This window comes from Phyllostomus discolor, chromosome 14, assembly GCF_004126475.2.
Source record: "Phyllostomus discolor isolate MPI-MPIP mPhyDis1 chromosome 14, mPhyDis1.pri.v3, whole genome shotgun sequence".
Taxonomy (NCBI): Eukaryota; Metazoa; Chordata; class Mammalia; order Chiroptera; family Phyllostomidae; genus Phyllostomus; species Phyllostomus discolor.
The window spans coordinates 13,027,372-13,049,717 of record NC_040916.2 but is presented as its reverse complement, the minus strand read 5'-3'; the positions used below and the strand labels follow the sequence as shown (position 1 = coordinate 13,049,717).

General features: G+C 45.8%; 1 protein-coding gene across 6 annotated transcripts in view; it reads right to left on the bottom strand.

The window, feature by feature from the left end:
• Positions 1-22,346, bottom strand: part of KCNK2 (potassium two pore domain channel subfamily K member 2) — a 160,712-nt gene that overhangs the window by 75,137 nt on the left and 63,229 nt on the right. For 2 of the 6 annotated variants that reach the window (XM_028531032.2, XM_036015994.1), the window contains exons 1-2: positions 16,226-16,364; positions 13,087-13,397 (exon numbers count right to left, since the gene is read on the bottom strand). In XM_028531032.2, coding sequence (XP_028386833.1) covers positions 13,087-13,397; positions 16,226-16,271 — 357 coding nt within the window. In that variant the 5' untranslated portion in view covers positions 16,272-16,364. Of the gene's footprint in view, positions 1-13,086; positions 13,398-15,769; positions 15,922-16,225; positions 16,796-17,616; positions 18,104-22,346 lie in introns of those variants that run through there. The other 4 variants (XM_036015997.1, XM_036015996.1, XM_028531033.2 and 1 more) reach the window with 4 other exon arrangements.

Here is a 22,346-nt window from a genome sequence, read left to right as displayed (position 1 = left end):
ATACACACATTGCAAGCACAGGCTCAATGACCTCTAGCCTTGTCACTCCCAGGAAAAACTGATGCTTCCAGTCAAGATCAAGGAAGGAGAGGGAGGGATTTAGATAGATGATTACTGCATCCAAAGTATATTTTTATGGGTCACAGACATTTCTTCAACACATTCATTTATTTAAAAAATGATCAGTTGCTTTTCATGTTAGGCAATGAGGAAGCAAGAGAAGTAAAAACATGGGAGATATAGATGAGAAAAGACAAGGCACATCTTTAGACTTCACCCCATTAAGTAAAACTAATTTTTTTATTGACTGGAAGCAAGCTAATTCCTCCAACAACTGACTCAATCTAGACTTTCTGACCAGCACCACCACTTTTTAGCCTGTTCTTTTGCTTGTCAATGATGAGGTGCAACATTCCCCAGACATGTGGATAAGATCCACAAATTATGTAAACGCAAAAGAAGCAAATGGAGACTTATAAACAGTTATGTCTGCAATGTGTGGGTTGTAAATCGTTATCACAGAGCTGTGATTATTGCAACAGAAGCTGGAGATGGCACTGGGAATATGTCAGATCACTAGGAGAATGAGTCCACCATGAGGTCCTTTTTCTGGAATATTCTTGTGCATTTATTTTATGTTTGTGTACAAGTTCTCTTGGTCAACAACCACAGGAAATTGAATGGCCTTGGCAAGTGCACTGTCATAGATCTGAGAGTCTGCAATGTCAACATCAATTCAGGCCCACAGATCATTTAACAATACCTTCATGAGAACTGTTTCTGTATATGCCCTTCATAACAGTCACTTCATCAGTAATAACAATTCACTTTCCCACTAAAGGCAACTTCTGTAAACAATCAAGTCATGTTGACAACTGATGAATAACTTGAATTTTTTAGAATAGGGTGAAGTGAATGTTGGGTCCTATGCACTTAATTCTAACACATTATTATTATTATCTGAAGGATTAAAGAAGTAGAAATCTACAATAGAAATAGTGTTTGGATTCATACCCAATTTTGCTCTTCAGTTAGTTTATAGTCAATAATAGAATATGCATAAGGAAAGAAAATTGAATATATTATTTTAGTCAAGAGTATAAGTCAATACTTAGGAACTAGAGCACTAAGAGGCTTATACTCATAGAGATGATAAAGGTAATTACTCACAAAATTATGAGTTTGTTTCCATGACAATGATGGCTTTAGAATCAAAGTTCACAGCATTCTACTATGAATTTGTGCATTCTTGAATTATAGGAATGTCATCTGGATTTCTGGAACTACAACCCGCTTTAACACCAAACATTGATAAGACTCTTGTTATAATCATATGAAATTAGCACAGCCTTGGAATGCAAGGCAATTACTGACAATCATTAAAATATTCCCATGAGTCCAATGCATGAGATAATATTTCTGGGACCACTAACCATCCAGCAAGAGAGCAAACAGCTTCTTGCAGGTCACGCCATATTAGCACATTATTCCACGAGAACACTCCAGTGCATCTCTCGGCTAATGGTAATACTGGATTGAACCATACAATATTGCCAATATCCAAGCACTTTTTGGCCTACAAAATGACAACTTCATATTAGCATGCAAAAGAATGGTACTTATGTTTTCATGAATAGTGTGTTAAACATGCTACATTTCTTTGCAGTGTGATATTTATTACCGTAGCATTAAAGCTAATTCCAATAAGCAGCAAACTTTACAGCAAACCAATCTATGATGGTTCTATAGTTCTACTGTGAAGAATATGTATTTGTTAGTTTAAGTAAAACCCTATATGTCTAAGAATGCTATTCTGGGAAAGCATGGGCTGGCTAATGGTTGAACGCTTATTTGATATTCAAGTTGTGTCCAACTTTGTATATATCTGACAAATCAAAGGATATTATCTAATATTTATGATGGTTACATTTTATAGAAGTAACTTTGTATGTTCATCTTTTGATATCAAATCTTCCATACTATAGTATACATTCTAGCCTTCAATTGGATAAATGAACTTGAAACACATTCCATGTAACTGAATTTTCAGAAATTCTATAGTTATATGGAAATGACATTTGTTTATTGTTTTGCTTTTTTTTTGGTCTAGGAGAAATAGAGGAATCTACACAAATTCAAAAATAAAAAATCCCACAATTACATCACATAATTAAATGGACTATCATAAATATTGACAAAAGTGAGATTTTTCTAAATCTAACCTCAATAACATTTTCTTTCTAAAGTACATGTTTCTCATTTCTTGTGGAAAAAAGATGAATCGGTAAATTTGCATATTTCATACAGAATCCAGGTGATTAAATCATGCTATATTTAGATTCTGGTAAAGAAGTAAATTTTCAAGGTTTCCCCAGAGTATATCTTTTCAGTGAGTCAGGCAATATGCAATAATGTTTTTAATCTATTGTTTTTGTTGGAAACAATTTGAATCAGAACCTATTTCATAATTTCTTGAAAAGACTTTCAAAGTCCTTGAATGTGCTCCCAAGTAATGGATGACCTAAGTTTAACCACACATTAATCAGAAATTCTTATAAAGCACCCTTTGAAAAAACAAAAGGCAATTCTTATAACTGAAGAAGGAGAGTATTTCCTGCAAGAAGCAGTGTCTGTACACCGGACTTGAAAAGCAAACATCTCGCTCCCCTCCCTGTGTCTTTCCAGCTATTTGGAGATTACACCATTGCATCTCAAAGCTATTTTTATACAGACTAATGAAGTGTACACCTTTTTTACTTGCGCTTTTGCAAGTGTAAATTGACTTCTTTTAGTAGAAACAAAAGCTTAAAATCCAAACTGGGAACAACAGAGGGTTTGTTGGGGGTGGATGTCATCGACAGGGCCAGAAGCAGAGGCGCACTGCTGGGTGCAGCGTCGTAGGCCCTGGTTATGTCCACTTGGGACGATTCTTATCATCAGAAGAGTAGTACACATGGTACTGGACATTGGGGAAAATAAGAATAAAAAGTCACACTCTGTAAAACAGATTTCTGCAACACACAGGCATTCGATTTTTAGTTTTGTTAAAAGTTATAATCATCAAATCTGCCTTCAGGTATTTTCATATGATATAAGCATGTTCCAAGGCGTTTTGAAGTCATTGATGTCTCACTTCATGGATGTCACCATCCACTGAGGAGCTACATGGGACGTAGTTTACATCACCCCTTCTCCATCACTGAATGAATGTGTGTGGCGGTTTCCAAGTTCATTTTCTAAGCTATTAAAGAGATAGATGGCAAGGACTGAACTTGAAACACTGAAATTCTGTTATTCTTCGAGTCCTGTGTGAGGTGACACTGTGGTACAGAAAGGCTAGAACGTGGTCAAGATCCCTGAGTCCCTGCAACACGGGAGGAGCCAGAAACATACACGTGAAGCCGGCACACTGAAACCTGCCCTTCCACAACCGTGCGTGTCGTCACGCGTTTTCCCGGATTCCATATCACTGTGCAACATATTAATATTCTCTCAGAATACCAACCTCTATCTTTCCTCCCCTTCCATCCCAGCACCAGTAAGGGGACAAGGTTAATAAAAGTGAAGAAAACACGAAGAGAGCAGGTTGAGTGAGAAGTAGGAAAGAAACAAAAGGGCATATAGAAAGAGACGGAGGTTGCTTAGATAACAAAGAAGAAACAGTTCCACAAGAATAACGTGGGAACTTAATACAACTTACAGTCACTCTATCTAGGAAGTTCTTTTAAAGGAGGTCACCCTTAAAATAGGATTTGTGTGGGCAGGAGCCTGAGATCAAGGAGACAGAGCGTCGAAGACAAAATTTTCATACCGTTTTGCCTATGGCCTACCACACTGACCAGCATTGATTCATGCACTGTTTCTAAAACTTGACATTCTAAACTGATTAAATAAATAGCCCAAAATGGAACAAGGGCAGTTTTACTCTGTCAATTACATGCATCCATAGAATTCCCAAATTTGGAGATTCTGTTGGCTTTTTCCATAGAATGCCACTGATCTCTGCTTATTTGGTTTTCCAGTACACTTAAGCCTATAGTTCTACAACAGATACAAGTGTAAACAGGTTTCATAGGTTTTAAAAATAAGTTTTAAAAACAAATGATTTTCTTCCTGCCCTTCCTAAATATGTAACTAAGAGATCATGCTCTTTTAGTTACATATTTAGAGGGGAAATCATGCTCCTTGCACACATGCCCAATGAACAAAAAGAAGTTACCCCAATTTGTATTGAAGTAAATCAAACTCCCCACAACCTGAACTAGTCATCAATAAAGGCCAAACATCACAATACTAAAATACTCCAGTGGTATTCTGATAGACGGTTCCTGTTCAGACCCTGTAAAATGTGGGTATTTCTCAGTTCCCCTAAGTTGACTCATTGCCAGTAAATAGGCCCGCAAGAAAGGTCTGGGCTTTCAGGTTCCAGGTAAAATTTCTTAACACCCCGCAGATTAAGTTAACTAATGACTTGCTAGCGTTACACAGAGAAACGGAAGTCTTGCAAAACTGGTTGCCATGTTTATATTTCTTTTGGGTTCAATGTCACCGAATCGAGAGAGCAAAAATAGTATATGAGTTACTTCCTAAAATGGAATGATTCAGGCTCTTCCTGTCTTAGCTTCTTAGCCTTCCATCTTTCTCAATTCCACACCCATACACTCACCAGTGAGTGAAAAGGCCGCATTAGTTGACATCGATTTTGTTGAGAAACAGGCATGTTACAGAATTTCTTATTTCTTTTTTTCAAGCCAACTGGAATGATGGAGCTACCATTTGACAACTGTCCAATAGTTACCGCACAAAAATGCAATTAAACTCTTCCCTCAGGCACCTCTCGGGCTGACTTCAGAGTGTCACACCACAACCATCAGCCCCGAAACGAGCCTGGCATCTTTCCCCATGTTTTCTCCATCAGTCACTGACACACGCCGCATTGTTCCTCCTCATTCACACAAGAATATCAGCCCCGAGAGCATTCAGAACACAGCAGCCTAGGAAGATGCCACTGCTAGAGCGATTGTTGGGGGAGGATGGGTCTCACGTCTGGCGAAGAAGTATCAAGTTGATCTTTGCTTCTCCTGCCCTCAAAGCAAGAATGTGTTCCTGCTGGTAGAACCAGCCAGCTGTGTTTAAACTGGGCAGAGAGGGACAGGAATGAAAAGTCACAGTAAAAGCAACATGGAGTGTCCTGAGGATCCAGAGGACGCATGAAGGGGGAAGAGTGTTGGCATCAGGAGGTGACTGAACTTGAACTTCACTCACTGTTTCATTTTTAATCACCCACTGTGCATCTGTTGGGTGTCCTCTCAAAAGCTACCTCTCCTTGAATAACTATTTGGAACCAGCACTGAAAGACTGAGGTGTTTCACCACCTGATAAAAATAACCCCGAGAGGCCCTGGCTGGGTAGCTCAGCTGGCGAGACCATCATCCCAATGCGCCAAGCTTGGGGGTTCGACCCTCGGTCAGGCACACACGAGAATCAACCAATGAATGCATAAACAAAGTGGAACAACAAATTGATGTCTCTCTCTCTCTCTCTCTCTCTCTCTCTCTCAAATCAATAAATAAAAAATTTTTTAATAGAAAGAAAAATAACCCTGTGACCATTATCAATCTAACAAAAATAAGATACATATCATTTAATCTTCCACAAAAGCTGATGCATAAAGAGGCTACATGGATCACTGGTTCCAAAGAAGTACAAATAATGAAAACAATATATTTGAAATTTTATTGTTCCACTCTCAGGTCTTGGTGTTACAGTTTAGCTGCATGAAAGCTTCCATTGCCTAGCTTGAGGCCTGCACATAGCCATCCTCTATACTTTACTTCTGTGTGAAAACACTTTAAAGGTTCTAAGCAATACATGAGTTTATAACTGAATTTTTAAAAAGAATCCATTCATAAGTTTGAAGACTAGGTGGACATCCTATTTATTTTATCCACGTGTATAACGTGCCCCAAAGGGTCCCAGGACTTGTCTTTTCTGTGTGCATCACATACAGGCTGTGTTTCGTATGATGCTAACAACTCAGAAATCATTTGCGTCGTGTTTTGTGCTTAATGACTGCCAAGTACACATACGTTCACTACCATGAATGTACAGTCTAGAGTACCAGTTGCATGTTACAGATCACGGTGAAGAGAGTAGTAAGACTTGGCGGTAGCATTTGACATAGCTAGTCCCTCCCACTTTGGAACGAGTCCTCACTTGGCTCAGAGACCACCATGTGGTCTGCTTGCCTCCCATCTCCCTGACCACTATCTCACCGCCCTCACCACTGAGGCCCTGGGTGTGCTCCTCTCCACCTGCCCGCACTCCTACACTGGGCGATTTCATTTAGTCTCAAGGCTTTACACATCACTAACATGCTAGTAAGTCCCAAAGGTATTCTTCACCCTGGACCACTCCCCTGCCTGGGCGTCCGATAGGCCATGCAAACCCATCATTCGCCAAACCAGACTCTGGATCCTTGCTAAAACCTGCTCTATCCAGGTTTTTCCATCTCATTAACTGGCAGCTTCCTCTTGCCAGTTCTTCAAGCCCCGAACCTATGAATCATCCTTGACTTCTTTTTCTCACACTTCACATCAAATCCTGTCAAGTTTATTTTTGAAATACCCCAATTTGATCATGTCTCATCACATCCACGGCTCCCGTCCTCATCCAGACCACCACCGTCTCCCCCGTACCAGGTTCTTACGGTGGCTCCCCAACTCTGCCCCCCTGAATTCTCTTCCTCATGGGACAGCCACAGCGATGCTTTAGAGTTCAAAGCCAGATCATGTGCCTGCTCTGCCCAAGGCCCTTCCACGTTCCTGTAACTAACTATGAGTAAAATCCAAGATCCCTGACACTGATTTACAATGCCCTCTCAGGAGTGTCCAACCTTTTGGTGTCTCTGGGCCACACTGGAAGAAGAAGAGTTGTCTTGGGCCCCACATTAAATACACAAACACTGATGAAAACTGATGAGCAAAAAAAAGGTTTCAAGTAAATTTCCGATTTTGTGTTGGACCACATTCATAGCCATCCTGGGCCACATGCCGTCCACAGGCCATGGGTTGCACACCCCTGCAGGATCTAAGCCCCTGTTATGTTACTTCTCTAGCCTTTTTTATGTAAATTCCCCCTTCATTCATTCCTTCTGCCCATGGGGCCTCTCTGCCAAGAACGGGCCTGCTTCTGGACCTCTGCTCTCACGATCCTCTCTCCCGGGAATGCCTTCCCCCAGACACGCACTTGTCTGCCCGGAGCTGACCGTGTATGGGCGTGAAGTTTCACTGCACTTCACTTTACCGCCCTTTGCAGATACCGCATTTCTCACAACTTGAAGTTTCGTGGCAATTCTGTGTTGACCAAGTCTATTGGCAACATTTTTTCAGCAGCATTTGCTTGCTTAGTATCTCTGTGTCATGTACTCTACACTATTCTTACACTATTTCAGACTTTTTCATCATTATTATATTTGTTAATGGTGGTCTGTGGTCCGTGATTGTTGTTAGTACCAGTGTAACTGTTTTGGGGTGCCACCAACTGCGCCCACATAAGACAATGAACAATGATGAATAAATGTTGCCTCTGCTCTGACTGCTCCAGCTACAGGACTTCCCATCTCTCTCTCTCTCTCTCTCTCTCCTTGGGTCTCCCTGTTCCATGAGACACAACAGTATTAAAATTAGACAGTCAATAATCCCACCAGGCCCTGAGTGTTTAAGTGAAAGGGAGAGTTGCACATTTCTCACTTGAAGCCAAAAGCTAGAACCTAGTGAGCTCAGTGAGGAGTGCATGTTGAAAGACAAGACTGGCCAAAATCTAGGCCCCTTGTGCCAATGAACCAGGCTGTGAATGCAAAGGAAAATTCTGGAAGGAAGTTAAAAATGCTATTCCAGCGAACACATGAGTGATAAGAAAGTGAAACAACCTTATTGCTGACATGGGGAGAGTCTGGGTGGTCTGAACAGAGCGTCATACCAGCCGCAACATTCCCTTCAGCCAAAGCCGAAGCCAGGGCAAGTCCCTAACTCAGCTCAAGCCTATGAAGAGGAGAGGGAACTGCAGAAGAAAAGTCTGAAGCTGGCAGAGGCTGGTTCTGAGGTTTAAGGAAAGAAGCTGTCTCTACAACACAGAAGTCCAAGGTGAAGCAGAAATGCTGATGCGGAGGCCACAGCGAACGAGCCAGAAGATCCTGCTAAGATAATTCCAGAACGTGGCCACAGTCAACAACAGATTTTCAGCGTAGACAAAACAGCCTTCTATTTGAAGAAGATGCCATCTAGGACTTTCATAGCTAGAGAAAAGGAGCCAATGGCTGGCTTCAAAGCTTCAAAGAACCTGCTGACTCCCTCGTGAGGAGCTAACGCAGCTGGTGAGTGAAAGTGGAAGCCAGTGCTCATTTGCCATTCTGAAAATCCCAGGGCCCTGAAGAATTATGCTAAATCTCTTCTGCCTGTGCTCTATAAATGGAACAACAAAGCCTCGATTATAGCACATCTGTTGACAACATGGTTTACAGAATATTTTAAGCCCACCCTTGAGGCCTACTACTCAAAAAAGAAAAGATTCCTTTCAAAATATCACGCTGCTCATGGACAATGTACCTGGGCAGCCCGGTGCTGTGATGGGGAGGCTCAATGAGATGAACGTTGTTTTCGTGCATGCTAACCCAATGTCTACTCTGCAGCCCATGGAGCAGAGAGCAATTTCAACATTCAAGTGTGAGTATTTAAGAACTACATTTCCTAAGGTTATTGCTGCCATAGATGGGGATTCCTCTGATGAATCAGCAAAATAAACTGAAAGCTTCTGCAAAGAATTCACCTTTGTAGATGCCACTAAGACCATTCATTCGTGGTTCGTGGGAAGAGGTCATACTCTCAGCATTAACAGGAATTTGGAAGAAGTGGGTTGCAGCCCTCTTGGGTGACTTCGAGAGGTTCAAGACTTTGTTGGAGGAAGTAACTGCAGACATGGTGGAAATAGCAAGAGAATGAGCAGTACAAGTGGAGTTTCTAGGTGTGTCTGAGTTGCTGCTCTCATGATCAAACCTGAATGATGAGGAGTTTCTTCTTAGGGATGAGCAAAATCAGTGGCTTCTTGAGATGGACCCTCCTCATGGGGAAGATGCTGTCAAAACTGTTGAAATGACAATGAAGGACCGGGAATAGTACGTGAACTTAGCTGAAGAAACAGCGGCAGGGTTTGAGAAGATCGACTCCACTACTGAAAGAGGTTCCACTGTGGGTAAAATGCCATCAAAGAGCACCGCATGCCACGGAGAGCACAACCATGAGAGAAGGGGTCATTTGATGTGACAGCCTTCAGAAATCACCACCCTGGTCAGTCGGCACCACCAACATCAAGGCAAGACCCTCCACCAGCAAAAAGATTATGACTCACTGAGGGCCCAGATGATGGTTTGTATTTTTTAGCAATAAAGTATTTTTTAATTAAGGCATTTACATTGGTTTGATACATGATGTTATTGTATGCTTAATAGACTACAGTATAGTGTGAACATAACTATTATATGCACTGGGAAACCAAAAAAAAATTTGTGTGACATGCTTTATTGTAATGTGATCTTTATTATGGCGATCCAGCACTAAACCCACCATATCTCCAAGTCACACCTCTATTATCTCTCACAACGCACAGCACTGACCACTATACGGTCACTGCATGCTAGAAGCCCGGGAGCCCTGTGTCATCTTTCAGATCGCACAGTCTTCCCCCTAGTCCAGGGCACCACGATCAGAAGAAAACTCCCAGTCCCCGGCCTCTTCCTGGAAAGGGAAAGGGTTGGAATGTGCATCTGATATTCTGGGGTTTGGGGGTGCTGCCCAAGTGACTGGATTCTGCCTTACCTATCTCAGAGCTCTGACAGAAGCCAGGACACTCTAGGTTCCTGGGGGACACTGAGGACCAGAGTGAGCAGGGCAGCCTCCCTCTGCTCCAGAGGACCCACGTACAGAGGCAGAGACCAACACAGCTAGGCAACCTCTCCATCGTGGGGCAAGAAGAGAGTGGAGCCGTGTCGAACATTCCTGCTTTGGGAGGAGCTACCCAAGGGAATGGTTTGTGTCTTGCCCGATTCAGAGTGCTGACAGGATGCAGCGTACCCTAGAAATGTGGGGACCACTGAGAATAAGAGAGACCTGAGTGGCTCCCAATAGCTCCAGAAATCTGCAGTACTACTGGCAGACACCAGAGGTAGCAAGAGATTCAAGCTCCTGAAAAAAGAAACTAGCCAATCCATCTAATTTGCATGCCCAAGTCCAGAGAAGATAGTCCACAGCAAAGGTTTGAGAGGCATCTCAAGCTGGGATGGTTGGTGAACGGCTCTCCCCATACAAGTCGTTCTGAAAAGACTGAGGGAGGTGGCCGTTTTTTCACACGGATCCATCCCAACACAAAGTTACAAGGCACACAAAGGAACAGGGTAGCATGGCTCAGTCAAAGGAAGAGAATGAATCTCCAGAAACAACGTTATAATAATATATGTATTAATGAAGTTTTAAAGGATGATTAAATGGGGAGATAAACTCAGGAGATACACTTGGAAATTTATGAGAACCATAATGAATGAAATGTAATTCCAATATTTGATTACTGGCTCACTTGCCTTCCTGCCTATTTCAATGCTGCTCTGGGTCCTTGAAGCCATGCCATTACAAAGATTTTTTTTTATCAGAAGAAATTCTATTCAAAGAGAAAAAAGTAATTTATTAGAGCCATCGGGTTATAAAGGTGAGTCATATGACAACAAATAAGAGGCAACTTCTTCATTGAAAAATACTGAATAAGCACAAAAATACTTAAAATTTTTAAAAAGCAAAAATACTCAACCAGCCGTGAATATTAATAAAGCTAAAGTGGATTGCCTGTGTGCAGCAGAAAGGATAAAATTAGGTCATATATTGAGCTCTGTTTGTTGCCATTCCAAAAACAATGTAGCAAAAATGATCCACCTCCACCTCCAGATTGTCTCCACCTGCCATGACCTTCGAGTCATTTTCCTAATTCTCAGTACACCTGGGTGGTGCTGAACAGTGGGACCATTTACGAGTTCACACAGAGTTTCCTCCAGCATTGTCCTAATTCCAGGCTTTTTCCCCTGTCCAAGACCGAACACACCTCACTTCAGATGGTAAGAATCAGATGCTTCAACCCCTAAAAAGGGGATGAGGTGGACGTAGGGGATAAGAAGATGACGATAGCGAACAAACTCAATGCTGTTTATGCACTTAAATGCTTTACTTGGATCATCTCTTCATGGCAACCCTATTTGATAGATATTCTTTCCCTAGACCAGATAAACCATTTATTTTTTAAAAGATTTTATTTATTTAGTTTTAGACCAAGGGGAAGGGAGAGAGAGAAACATCGATGTGAGAGAAAAACATTGATCGGTTGCCTTGTTTGCGCCCCAACCTGGACCAAACCTTTGACCCAGACATGGTCCTGACCAGGAATCGAACCGGCGGCCTTTTGCTTTGCAGACAATGCCTGACCAACTGAGCCACAACCAGCCAGGGCCCAGATAGATCCTTTAAAGCTTAAGGAGCAAAATTGCTTGTTTAAGATGGCACTTCTAGAAAAGTACTCGAGTGGAGTTTAAAATACATCTACCTGATCCCAACGTGTAGGCTTTACCTCTCCTCCTTGCTGCCTCCAAAACAACCTGTAGCTCTTCTAAAACCCAAAGATTTGTCATGCCTCTTAGGAGTATGAGACACAAAGAGAGTGAAGTAATAGCGATCTCATATAGGAACAGGCAATGAGATGGATGGGACAATGATATTAGTTGTCAGGTTCACTGTCACTACCGAAAATGTTGCTATCATCTCAAAATAGTACAGAATTCAGTACATAAGTCTAGGAAGACCCTTTTCCAAATTTAAGTCAAGTAAGTGAGATGCAGAAGTGTCTGAACGTAGTAGGAGCTAAACGAGGGTCAGAGAATATTAGCTGACCCCCATCTAATTTTCAATAAAACTTGAACTTGGGTATTCTTAATTGCAGAGGGCTCTGAAGGGCAGAGGTAGAAGCTGGGAGTTAATGGCAAGAGGAAATAAAAGAGGAAAGGTCTTAGAGCAAAAAGCTGGATTAAAAGCAATAATGATTTCTTCCCACAACCTATTATTTCAACACATTTGAATGATGTAAAAACAACTGTAAGATGAGGAAGAATGTTTTCAACAACCAGGCAGATCTCTTGATACAAGAAAGTTCTCGGGCTTTCTTCTCCACCAGGCTTGACTTACGTTTTACGCAAAAATCTACAACAAAAATATAGCGATCTCCAAGGAGGCTAACCGAAATATTTAAGTCCTTTTGGGATTAAATTTTAAAACAAAAGTGTTTTTCCATAAGGATACTAACCTGTTATTATCAAATAAATTAAAACTAAGTTAGTTTTTATTCAAAAACTCTGTTTTTCTGTGCAGAAATAAATCGCTTTTGGTTGGGGTCTGGAGAAGCAATGACTCATTACCCTCCTAGACACCTAGCAAAGGCAGTTATCGGAGTTACCCTTTGGCTTGAGTGAAGATGGGCCATGAGGAGTGCCCATGGCAAGAGGGTCATACCACAGACTCATCTTTCGTATCTCACCATAGTCAGTGCCACGATTAACACACTCGGTCTGCCTTATGTTTTCCTCTCCTTTGCCACAGCAAAGCATCTCAGTCAGCCAAGGTCATTTAACCAGGAGGGCCTCCAGCAAGCTCACCCCCATGTCCATGGGCGTCCCCAGGCCGTTCCAAAGCAGGGCAGAGGGAAAGAAAGCAGGGAGATGCCAGGACAGAAATAGAGAAGAGCAGGAACAGAAGGGGATGAGGAGGAACAATGGGAAGGAGAGGTAAGGGAAAAGGAGAAGAAAAGACGGTGGAGGTAAGGAAACGGAGAGAAGGGTAGAGAGGAGACAAACTGGCGGAAGCAGCCTAGATAAGGAGGAAGGTGGACTAGGGCTCACGCAGGCACATCAGGACAGCTTTGCCCCCTGAGCTGTCTCCTCCAGCTCTTTCTCTTTCTTCCCCCGCAGAGGAGACGGAAGAACACCTGGCCCGTGCCATTTACCTGGATGAGCTCGTCCAGCTCAGTCGAATTGACGCAGGCGTGCTGGGAAATGAACGTCTGCTTCTGGATCACGATGGTGGTTCTCTGTGCACTCTCGTGAGGCTGCTCCAGCGCCTTGAACACGGTGGCCCCGATGATCAGATAGAGGACGACCACCAGGAAAATCGTCGAGACCGTCTTCCATTTCATAACATTAATGGTCGTGTCACTCTCCACTCGAGAAGCAAGCACTGTGGGTTTCGTGGAAAACGAGAGCCTCGGTTTGGAGTTCTGAGCGGCAGATTTTGGATCCAGCAAGTCAGGTGCCGCCACTGACAACAACAGAGAATGAGGGTTAGGTTGGAGGAGACAGAGGGGTAGTGGGTGGGCTTGTTGAAGGGATCAGCCAAGGTTGTCGGCTGAACCCTGTTCCCCTGGTGGAAGCTTGTATATATGGGTTCAAGGAAAAGGGGCGGGGTCGTAGCTCTCCGCTGCTATTGGGGATCCACATGGGAGGGCAGAAAACAACAGGAGGTGGACCGACAAACTTAAAAAAAAATCAAAGCATGACTCAGCTCTTCCTAACTAATTCCAAAATTTATGTCTGTTTGCCATGCTAGGCAACAAAACCTCAGTGACTTCCCTAAGAGTTGATGATACGAAAGTAGATATTTGAAAATTGATGAAGAAGAAGGCTCGTCCATCGTTCTTCTTCTCAAGTACTTAACACTTTATACCACAAAATCATTATAATGAAGGAATTGTATTATAAGTGAATTCGCGACTCAAGTCTTATTGCTCAAAGTAAAACGTTAGTAATTTTCTGGTAATACACGATAATAAATAAACCACAATAGCCCAATCATTTCTTTTTGCTTCCCCTCAACAGTGGGCTCGTGATTAAGCATTCTCTAGACTTTGCTATTTGGTCTCTGACATGTTTATAAAAATAAAAGTATTGCTACCCATTGTGGCAAAATCCTTGGTGCAGACGAGACGTGACCCGTTTCTTCCATTTCCACAGTGAACATTATCAAGAAAAAAAAAATTAAAACCTTGCCTCACACCTTGGACCCTACATGCTCTGTGCAAAGCTAATTGCTCCATTAGAGTGAGTTTCTGTGTTCTCTTACAAATTCCCATATACTCTGAGGTGACTCTACATTCATTTATTATTTATCTCAGCTGTTCAAAAATACCATTAATGGATTCCTTTTTAGCAGATACAAGAGGTACTAGATTTCCACTTGCTGAGGGGAGAATAAGTCATCTACTACAATACATTGGACTGGAACAGCAACATTAAAGCAAAAGGGGTAATAGAATGGCCCCAAAACAGGGGATGTAAGCCACCGACACAGCTAGAATAATCAATTACATGTCCATGATTGTTATAAGTAAAATTAGTGTATATAATATGGGTTTAATAAAATGAGAACCTAATCTAAAAGACACTTTTGGGTAAGTATGTGGACATCGCTATGGAATAGCACCCAAATGCCCTACAGGAACCTGAAATTACTTGAGGAAAAGAAGGAAACGGAGAGTGTCAGCTTTCCCATGGCTACATACATTGCCCTCCTGACTGCCAGAGTTAAACACAGGACTACCACGGTTTGAGTTCACCAAATACATCTTCAGTTACCCATCACACAAAAAAAGGCTTTGCAAACCAAGCTATGTGAAGCACCAGACCTAAGCAGTATCGTAAAATGATGGCAAATCTCTAAACGGTTCTGACTCTGAGGAGACGAAGTCAGAGCGCTCTGAGGAGGGGACGGTACCTGTATGCGCGTGAATCCCCCCACACGCACATTACAGAGATGACCTGCAGGCCAACCTCTTCACCGCAGGTATGTGCACGTTTCCCTCCTGACACACTCTCCTGCCCCGAATAAAGCCCTGAACCAGGAGACACCTTGAACAGCTGACGTTTACGGAGGCAGCTTCACTCAAAATTAGCACTGCATCTGTGTTCAGTAGTTTAATTTTTTAAGAAAAAAACTTTTTAAATAGAAAAGCTGATAATAGCTAAAAATCACTGTCATCTGCCGTCTAGCCACCCCAGCCAACCTCCGAGCCGCTTGATGAGTCTGATGAAAAATAAAGGTCATCATCTAAAATTAGGCTATTTTTGAAATACAAATAACAAAATCACACAGAAGCTCAATCTCTCTCTGGAGAAAGCTTCCCAAACCTTTCCAGATCTCTGTTCTTCCTCCCTTACTGGGTTTTCATATTAGTGGTTTCCAGTCTGTAGAACTGGAAAACCCCAACACTGTTTTCCTGGATGCTCCCCAAATCCCAGTTGTAAATCTCACCGCCAAACTAAGACCTTATCACTATGTGCTTTTGGAAAAGGAGGGACAGATATTTTTTTTAAAGATTGCGGGTGTCTTAAGCTAATACATTTCCTAGTGGGGTTTAATTATGTTAAGCTATTCCCCTATTTTACATTAACATTAATACATATAATGCACGTTCACCAGACAGAATGGACACCGAAATAAAATAACAGCGTTTCTTCTCGGTCTAACATGGGGAACCCTCTGGGTTTCCGTCTCCAGGCGCCTTGGTGTAGGATCAGAAGGAGAAGCTCCTCAGCACAAGGAACCCGAGCCCGGCCCCCTCCACACACACTGGGCACCGTCACTGCCTCCCTGCTCTGCCCCGGCACCTCGTAACCCCGGTCTCCCAGCCTCACCCAGGTGTGTCTTCTTCGCTCCGCTCCCGGGTTCAATGGGCGACTCAATACCAGGAGAAACGAGCTTTTTTCAGCACCACTGCCTGTCCCAGCAGGCAACGGGCAACAAGTGTGACCAGGGTCACCACGCGTCCTGCCAGTCGGCTATCCCAAGGGTTGACCTCCCTCCTCCTTCGGAAACTACCCCCAAGGTGTCTCAAAACCATCCCCAAGGCAGACGCAAACCCCCCAGGTACCAGCGGGAAAGGAGGGGTTGGAGGGAGAAGCGGCGAAGAGAGGATCGAGGATGGGGGATATAGGTTTGCCTCCAACCCCAGATTAAGACCCAACACCTTGGACGGGAAACGAAGGTGGAAAACGCCCGCTCGCAGCCGACGGGGCATTTGCAGCCCACCCAGACAGGCTGGGGCGGGAGAGCGCGGGGCGGGAGATGGAAGGGGGTCCCCGAGGTCTCACCTCCTGCTCTATAGCCGGGTCTCTCCCGCGAGGCGCTGGGAAGCATGAGGCATGCAGCATTCAAAATGTTTTTGAAAAAGACGGACTTGAACCTTTCACAAACACGCCATTGTACTCACTTCTTATTCAGAGACGGGCTGCGCGCTCCGAGCTGCACGGGCAGGCATTTTCCCCGGCTTTGTTTTACAAGGTGGGGAGAGCGGGGCTGGACGCGGGAGGGGGTGGGGGGAGCGTGAGAAGAAACGAAATCGCGGGAAGGAGGGGACACCGGCGGGCTGGGCAGAGGGCGAGGCCGAGGCCAAGTTGGGCTCCGGCGCCGCCGCCCCCGCGAGCGCCTGCGGCCGGGCCCGGGTCACCCCGAGAGCGCGGGCGACCCGGGTCCCGCGCCGGCCCGCAGCCGCCGCCGCTGCCGCCGGGGAGCGCTCCGCCCGGGCTCGGCGCTGGCCCGGCCCCGGCGCGGCTCGGGGGCGGTCGGTGCAGCCCGAGCGGCCCTGCACCCCGGCGTCTTTGTGCGCGAGCCTCGCTCAGCCCCTCTTCGCATGTCTTTGTGTGTCTCCCCCGGCCAAGCCCTCCGTGCCCCGCGCGAGCTCCGGCACGGGCTCGGCCGCGCTCTGCGGCTCTCCCTGCCAGGCTCGCTCCTTGCGCCGCTCCCCGCTTCCTTTCCCTCCTTTCGGAACTCCCTCCCCTTCGCCGCTTCCCCACTCCCTCTCTCGCCGCCTGGGCTCGCCCCGCCGCACCCCTCCTAGCCCAACCCTCGTCTGCGTCGCCCCTGCCTGCTGCTCCCTTCCCAATCCCCCCTCGGCCCGCCTCCCCGCCCGGGGACGCAGCCCTCGGACTCACCTGCTGCCTCCTCTCTCGGCCCCTTCCACTAACCCTGCCCCCTCCCCAGGTCCTCGCTCTCATTCCCCGGCTCGCTGGGCTCCAACCCTCTCCTTCCCAGTCGGGTGAGTGGTGTAGACCCAGCTCTGCGGCTGGGGTCCCCGAACCCCTTGCACGTGAGCATCTTCCCCTCCCGTTGGCCCCCCACGGTTGTGCAGAGAAGTGCCCCTTTGGCGCCCGAAGACCCCTGCAGTAGGGGCGTCAATGAGGGTGCCGGTTTCTCCCTCCTGTCTGCGCCGCGGTTATCAAGTCACCAGCAGCCCTCACCCCGTCTCTGAGGGTGCTTGACCTGGGCAAGGAGCTCTGGGCAGAATGTTCCGAACGAGAAGGATGGGGAACGCACCGGGAGCCAGGGTGAATTCACCGAGGGAGGCAGAGGGAATAGAAGAAGAATCGGTTAGGGCCTCAGAGCAAGATCCCTGTGCTGGGGACTGGGGTTGCAAATGTTCTCCGCAGAGCTGCGGGGTGGGACACCTCGGACTTCTCAGTCTGACTGGGCGCACCCCCCACACCTCTCCTTCAAGATCCCAGCTCGGCAAGTACGCGCCCCCGCCCAGACTCTCGGGCTGCGGCGCGGGGGGCCGCGGAACTGGCGGGGACGCGCGCGGGAACCGACCCTGCAGAGGTCGGGCAGGCGGAGTTGAGGCTGCCGCTGTCGTAGGCGAGTCCTCTCCCCACACTCCCCACACTCGGGAGGCAGCGGAACCCCCGTCCGTTTGTGAATTCGCTCTTCCTTTCCACTTTGGCAGCGGGAATCCCCAGCGGACCGCCACCCTCCCACCTCCACCGTCTTCCAGAAAGGCTGCCGGGCCAGGTTGGAATCTTTCCCTAGTTGCAAGGAGAGCTTCCTAGGGAAAGCTATCGACTGCAGACGTGAGCAACTCGCGAAGGCTACAAGCCGTGAAGGAGGTCAGGCAGAGCAGAAAGACTCGTGATTGTAAAAAGACCGCGGCCACCTTTTTCGCAAGACTGTGGCCATCAACCAGTTGAAATGTCAAATTATTTTGAAAATTCCGGAAGAGACTCAGCACCTCCTTCTCCTATTAAAAATGTCTTCCTTGTTAGGAATTCCTTCCTGCTGGAATGGAAATATGTTTTTCCTGACTTCTGTGCTCAGTAATAGTAGAATCGGATGTCCTTTCTAAAATGTGAATCCGATCCTCTCATTTCCCAGATGTAAAACCCTTTCAGACTCTCCAGGTCACATACAATGTGCTTTCTGGCCACTTCTCTTTCACCCCAGGCCTGCCTGGGTGCTTTCACCTCCTCACACACCTTCCCCGACCTTGCCCCAGCTTCACACGACTAAGACATCAGGAGCGTTCTCCAGAGAAACAGACCAACAGAGAGTGTGTGTACGTGTGAAAGGTTTGTTTTGAAGAATTGACTCACAGGACTGTGTGGACCGGCCAGTCCGTCTGAAATCCCTAGGGCAGTTCTGGCAGACTGCAAACCCAGCCAAGTTGATGCTTATCTTGAATTTCTTTTCTGGGAAACCTCAGGTTTTGCTCATGAGACCTTCAACTGATTCTATGAAGCCTTCTTAGGATGATTACCGTCATCCAGGGTAATCTTTCCTTGAAGTCAACTGATCGTAGATGTTAGTTAGCCACATCTTCAAGAACACTCTCCCAGCAACCCCTAGATAAGTGTTTGACTAGGTAACCAGCTACAGTAGCCCAGTCTAGCTAACGCATAAAACCAACATCACCAGTATTATCTTCCAGATTCCCAGGGGTCTGGAACTGTCTGCTAAATCCTGACTATTTGCTTTCTGGGGCAACTGGCGCTTGTCACATTGTCTTGTCACATTGACTGCACTTGTCACTTTATGTTGTGCTTTTTTTAAACTAGACTGCAAGCCCTGGGAGGGCATCAACCACATCTCTATGTTCCCCACAGTATCCATGGGAACCAGGGACTGGCACTAACTAGGTGTTTGATGGACACCTCAATGAAGGTGCGAGTGCTGACCTCATTCACCGGGTCTCCCTGCAGGTGTCTGGAACCAGAGCATCCTACATGTACAGAACATGAGATGCATTCACCACCCTCAGAATCATTTTCTACCCTGTCACCGGCTTTTCGTTCTCTAGAGGAAATGATCCCAAACACTCTGGGTATTCTGTTCTGGGGTTTCCTCTTCTTTTTATATGTATTTTCCCTTTTGTTCAACAACTTGGTGATTCTTCTTTGTTCCCTCTGGGTGCTTTGCAAATGTAACCATGTCTTGCCGAGCACTGGTCCTCTGTCACACTGGTGAATGCTTCCTGTGGTAGGGGATTTACTCATGGTTTAAAAATGCCTGTACGGCGCTTCCCTTTCCCCAGACTCATGAGATGTAGGACTCCCCACCTGTCCCCAAGGCTGAAATGCCATGCTCCCTCCTTGTCTTCATCAATTCATGAGGTCACGGTTGTCCTCCTAGGTCCCTTTTTGCATTATTCTCACATTAAGCACGCATGTATGGAGTGTGTGTGGGGGGGAGGGGTGGACTTACTTTACAGAGGCGTTGAAACAAGAGTTTAAAAATAAAAACAAATCGCAAACTGTCACATTAGCGGGAATCATTCCACCACGCCAGCCTCCACCTCACGAACAATGTGAAAGGGCCAGGAAGCCAGTCCCCACATTCATCTAGCTCTGCTTGCCACTGCACCCCCCTCACAGCCCCCTCAAGTAAACGCTCCCACCCCTTTAAGAGCCTTCTTGTGCCAAACACATATTTACTCAAGCTCTTTGAAGAGAGAGTGGAAAAAGGGAAGGAGACTAGTTTGCATATATTGCAACTGGAGAAACAAGGAAACAGGATGGTCTGTCCTGCTTCATTTTGCGCCTGTGTTACCCAGTGCACGTACATCCCATTACAGTGTAACAGGAAGACTGGGTAGACTTGATTTCTTTTATACTGCAGGACACTGGACACCCCGGAATTTTATTTGAATGGATAGGAAAACCTGAAATACGTAGTTAAGAGATTTAGCTCCCCGAAATGCCGCACCGCCCTCATTCCAGTGCCTGCACACCTGTTGCTCTGCTCCAACTAGCAGCACAAAACCTGCAGGACTGCACCTTTATGTTCCTTTGGACTTCCGACTTTGGCCTACCCAGAATTCCATAGTTATGAAAATGAGCATGCCACTGTCTTTCCTATAATTCCAATCAGACCTGGGATTTGGGCATCGAAGTGACTTCTTTGGTATCCTCACCACGTGAGTTTGAAGGAGTCCCTTTAGCTCTCTGGCCATTAGTGTCCTCAGCTACAAAACAGAGGTAATGCGCTGAACTCACAAGAGGTTGTTGTAAGAATTAAAGTGCAACAACATATATATGTTTCACATCATAGGTCCTCAAAAGAATTTTATTCTTTCCAATGCTTGACTTAATCCCGTGAACCAAGGGGCTTTTGGCCAAGCAAGACCCCAACAAATTCTAACGCGATAATGAATCTTGCCATTTATTTAATCTTCTGGACAACACAATTGCCCAGGTCTAAGATGAGGAAGAATAAATCACATTCACTCAATATTTTTGAATGCCTGCTAGGCACCAAACAGGAGCTCTGTGACTATAACAAGGTTTCTGCCTTCATTAAGATGGAAGATGCTAAATAGATACAAAATTAAAACTCAGATGCCTGCAATATAGGGAATGTACAGGGTGCTGTGATAGAATCTAATGTTGGAGGGTCAGGGAAGACCTGGCTACAGAAGTGACACTAAAGTGGGACCCTGTGGATGAGCTAACGTGGGGTGGGGTGGGGTGGGGTGGGGGAGGAAGGAACCACAACGAAAGGAAAGAGCTTCCTGGGAGGAAGGGACAGCGTGTGGAAAGCCTGTGGCAGGAAGAAGCCTAGAGAATTCGAGGAACTCAGAGAGCGAGGATTGATGATGGACACGGATCAGGCTGGAGAGGCGGGCAAAGACCAGGTCATGTGGCCCCTGGATTTTAATTGATGGGACTTGGATGAATTTTCAGCAGAGGACTAACCTCATCAGATGGCATTTTTAAAAAAAATCACTTGGTTTTCTATGTGGAGATCGGACAGAGGTGAACAAAAATGGAAGCGTGCAAACAGTGACTTTAGACATTACTGCTTTAGCCCAGGGATGCACGGCGACTTGGATGCCCATGAGAGATGGCAGGAGACCCACAGGGCTCTGTGACCCAGTGGGTGTGGAGGTGGATGGTGAGGGCGAGGTGGGCATTTTCTAATAGGTTCCAGTTGACCACAAACTCGGGGGAGACAGTACAGGCAGCACTTCGGTGAAATGCTTGCCTGATGTCCCTCGAAGGGCACTAACCTTCCCCTCTCACGGCTCGTGGGGCTCACCCCTGACTGTGAGTGCGGCGTGTGTCCCGGGTCTCAGCCAACACAGGCATGATTCCTCCGTCTCCCAGTTGGTTTGGGCATGGGCTTAGGAACCACTCAGCCAATGGAATTTATGCCAGAGTTTCTGGGAAAAGAAACTCTATGCTGTGCCACCAACCTTGAACCCGAAGGCCTTGAAAATTTTATGCCAATAACAGAGGACAAGCTACCTGAGAATGGAGCCAATGCAGAGCAAGCAGAACCAAGATGACCAGATCCAGGTGACAACATTTACCCAGTCACTTAAGTCACACAACACCATACTGCACACATTTTGGGGGGGGGGATAAGCCCGTTTCTGTTGAGATTTCTGACACTAGAAATCAAGAGTCCCATTTGAAACATTGCAATATTAAGAACTGAACAAAGTGAGAAAGAATTTGCTGATAGGGGGGTCTCTAAAATTGACCCACGATTCCTGCCTCCTCATATTCATGGCCTTGGATTATGCCCTCCCTCTGAATGAGGGCTGCTAATGAACAGAATACAGTGCAAGTGATGGTGCTACCCATCCCTTCCATGGTTAGATTATAAGAAGACCTTGGCTTCCCTCTTGAGTGCTCTCTTAGCCCCTCTTGGATTGACACCTCTGATGGGAGCCAGCTGCCGTGTCCTAAGGCAGCCCCGAGGAGAGGCTCCCATGAGCAAGCCTGAAAGCGGCTCCCCCGAGGTCTTCCAGGAGCCATGTAATTGAGCACGGAAGCAGATCCTTCCCTAGTCGAGCAAGAGAAGACCGTTGCCTTAGACAACACCTGGACTGCAGCCCCTGAGCCAGGACTACCCAACTAAGCCTCAAAAACTGTGAGATCATAAATGGTGCCTGTTTTCAGCTGCTAAGTTTTGGGGTCATCTGCTATGTTGCAATAGATA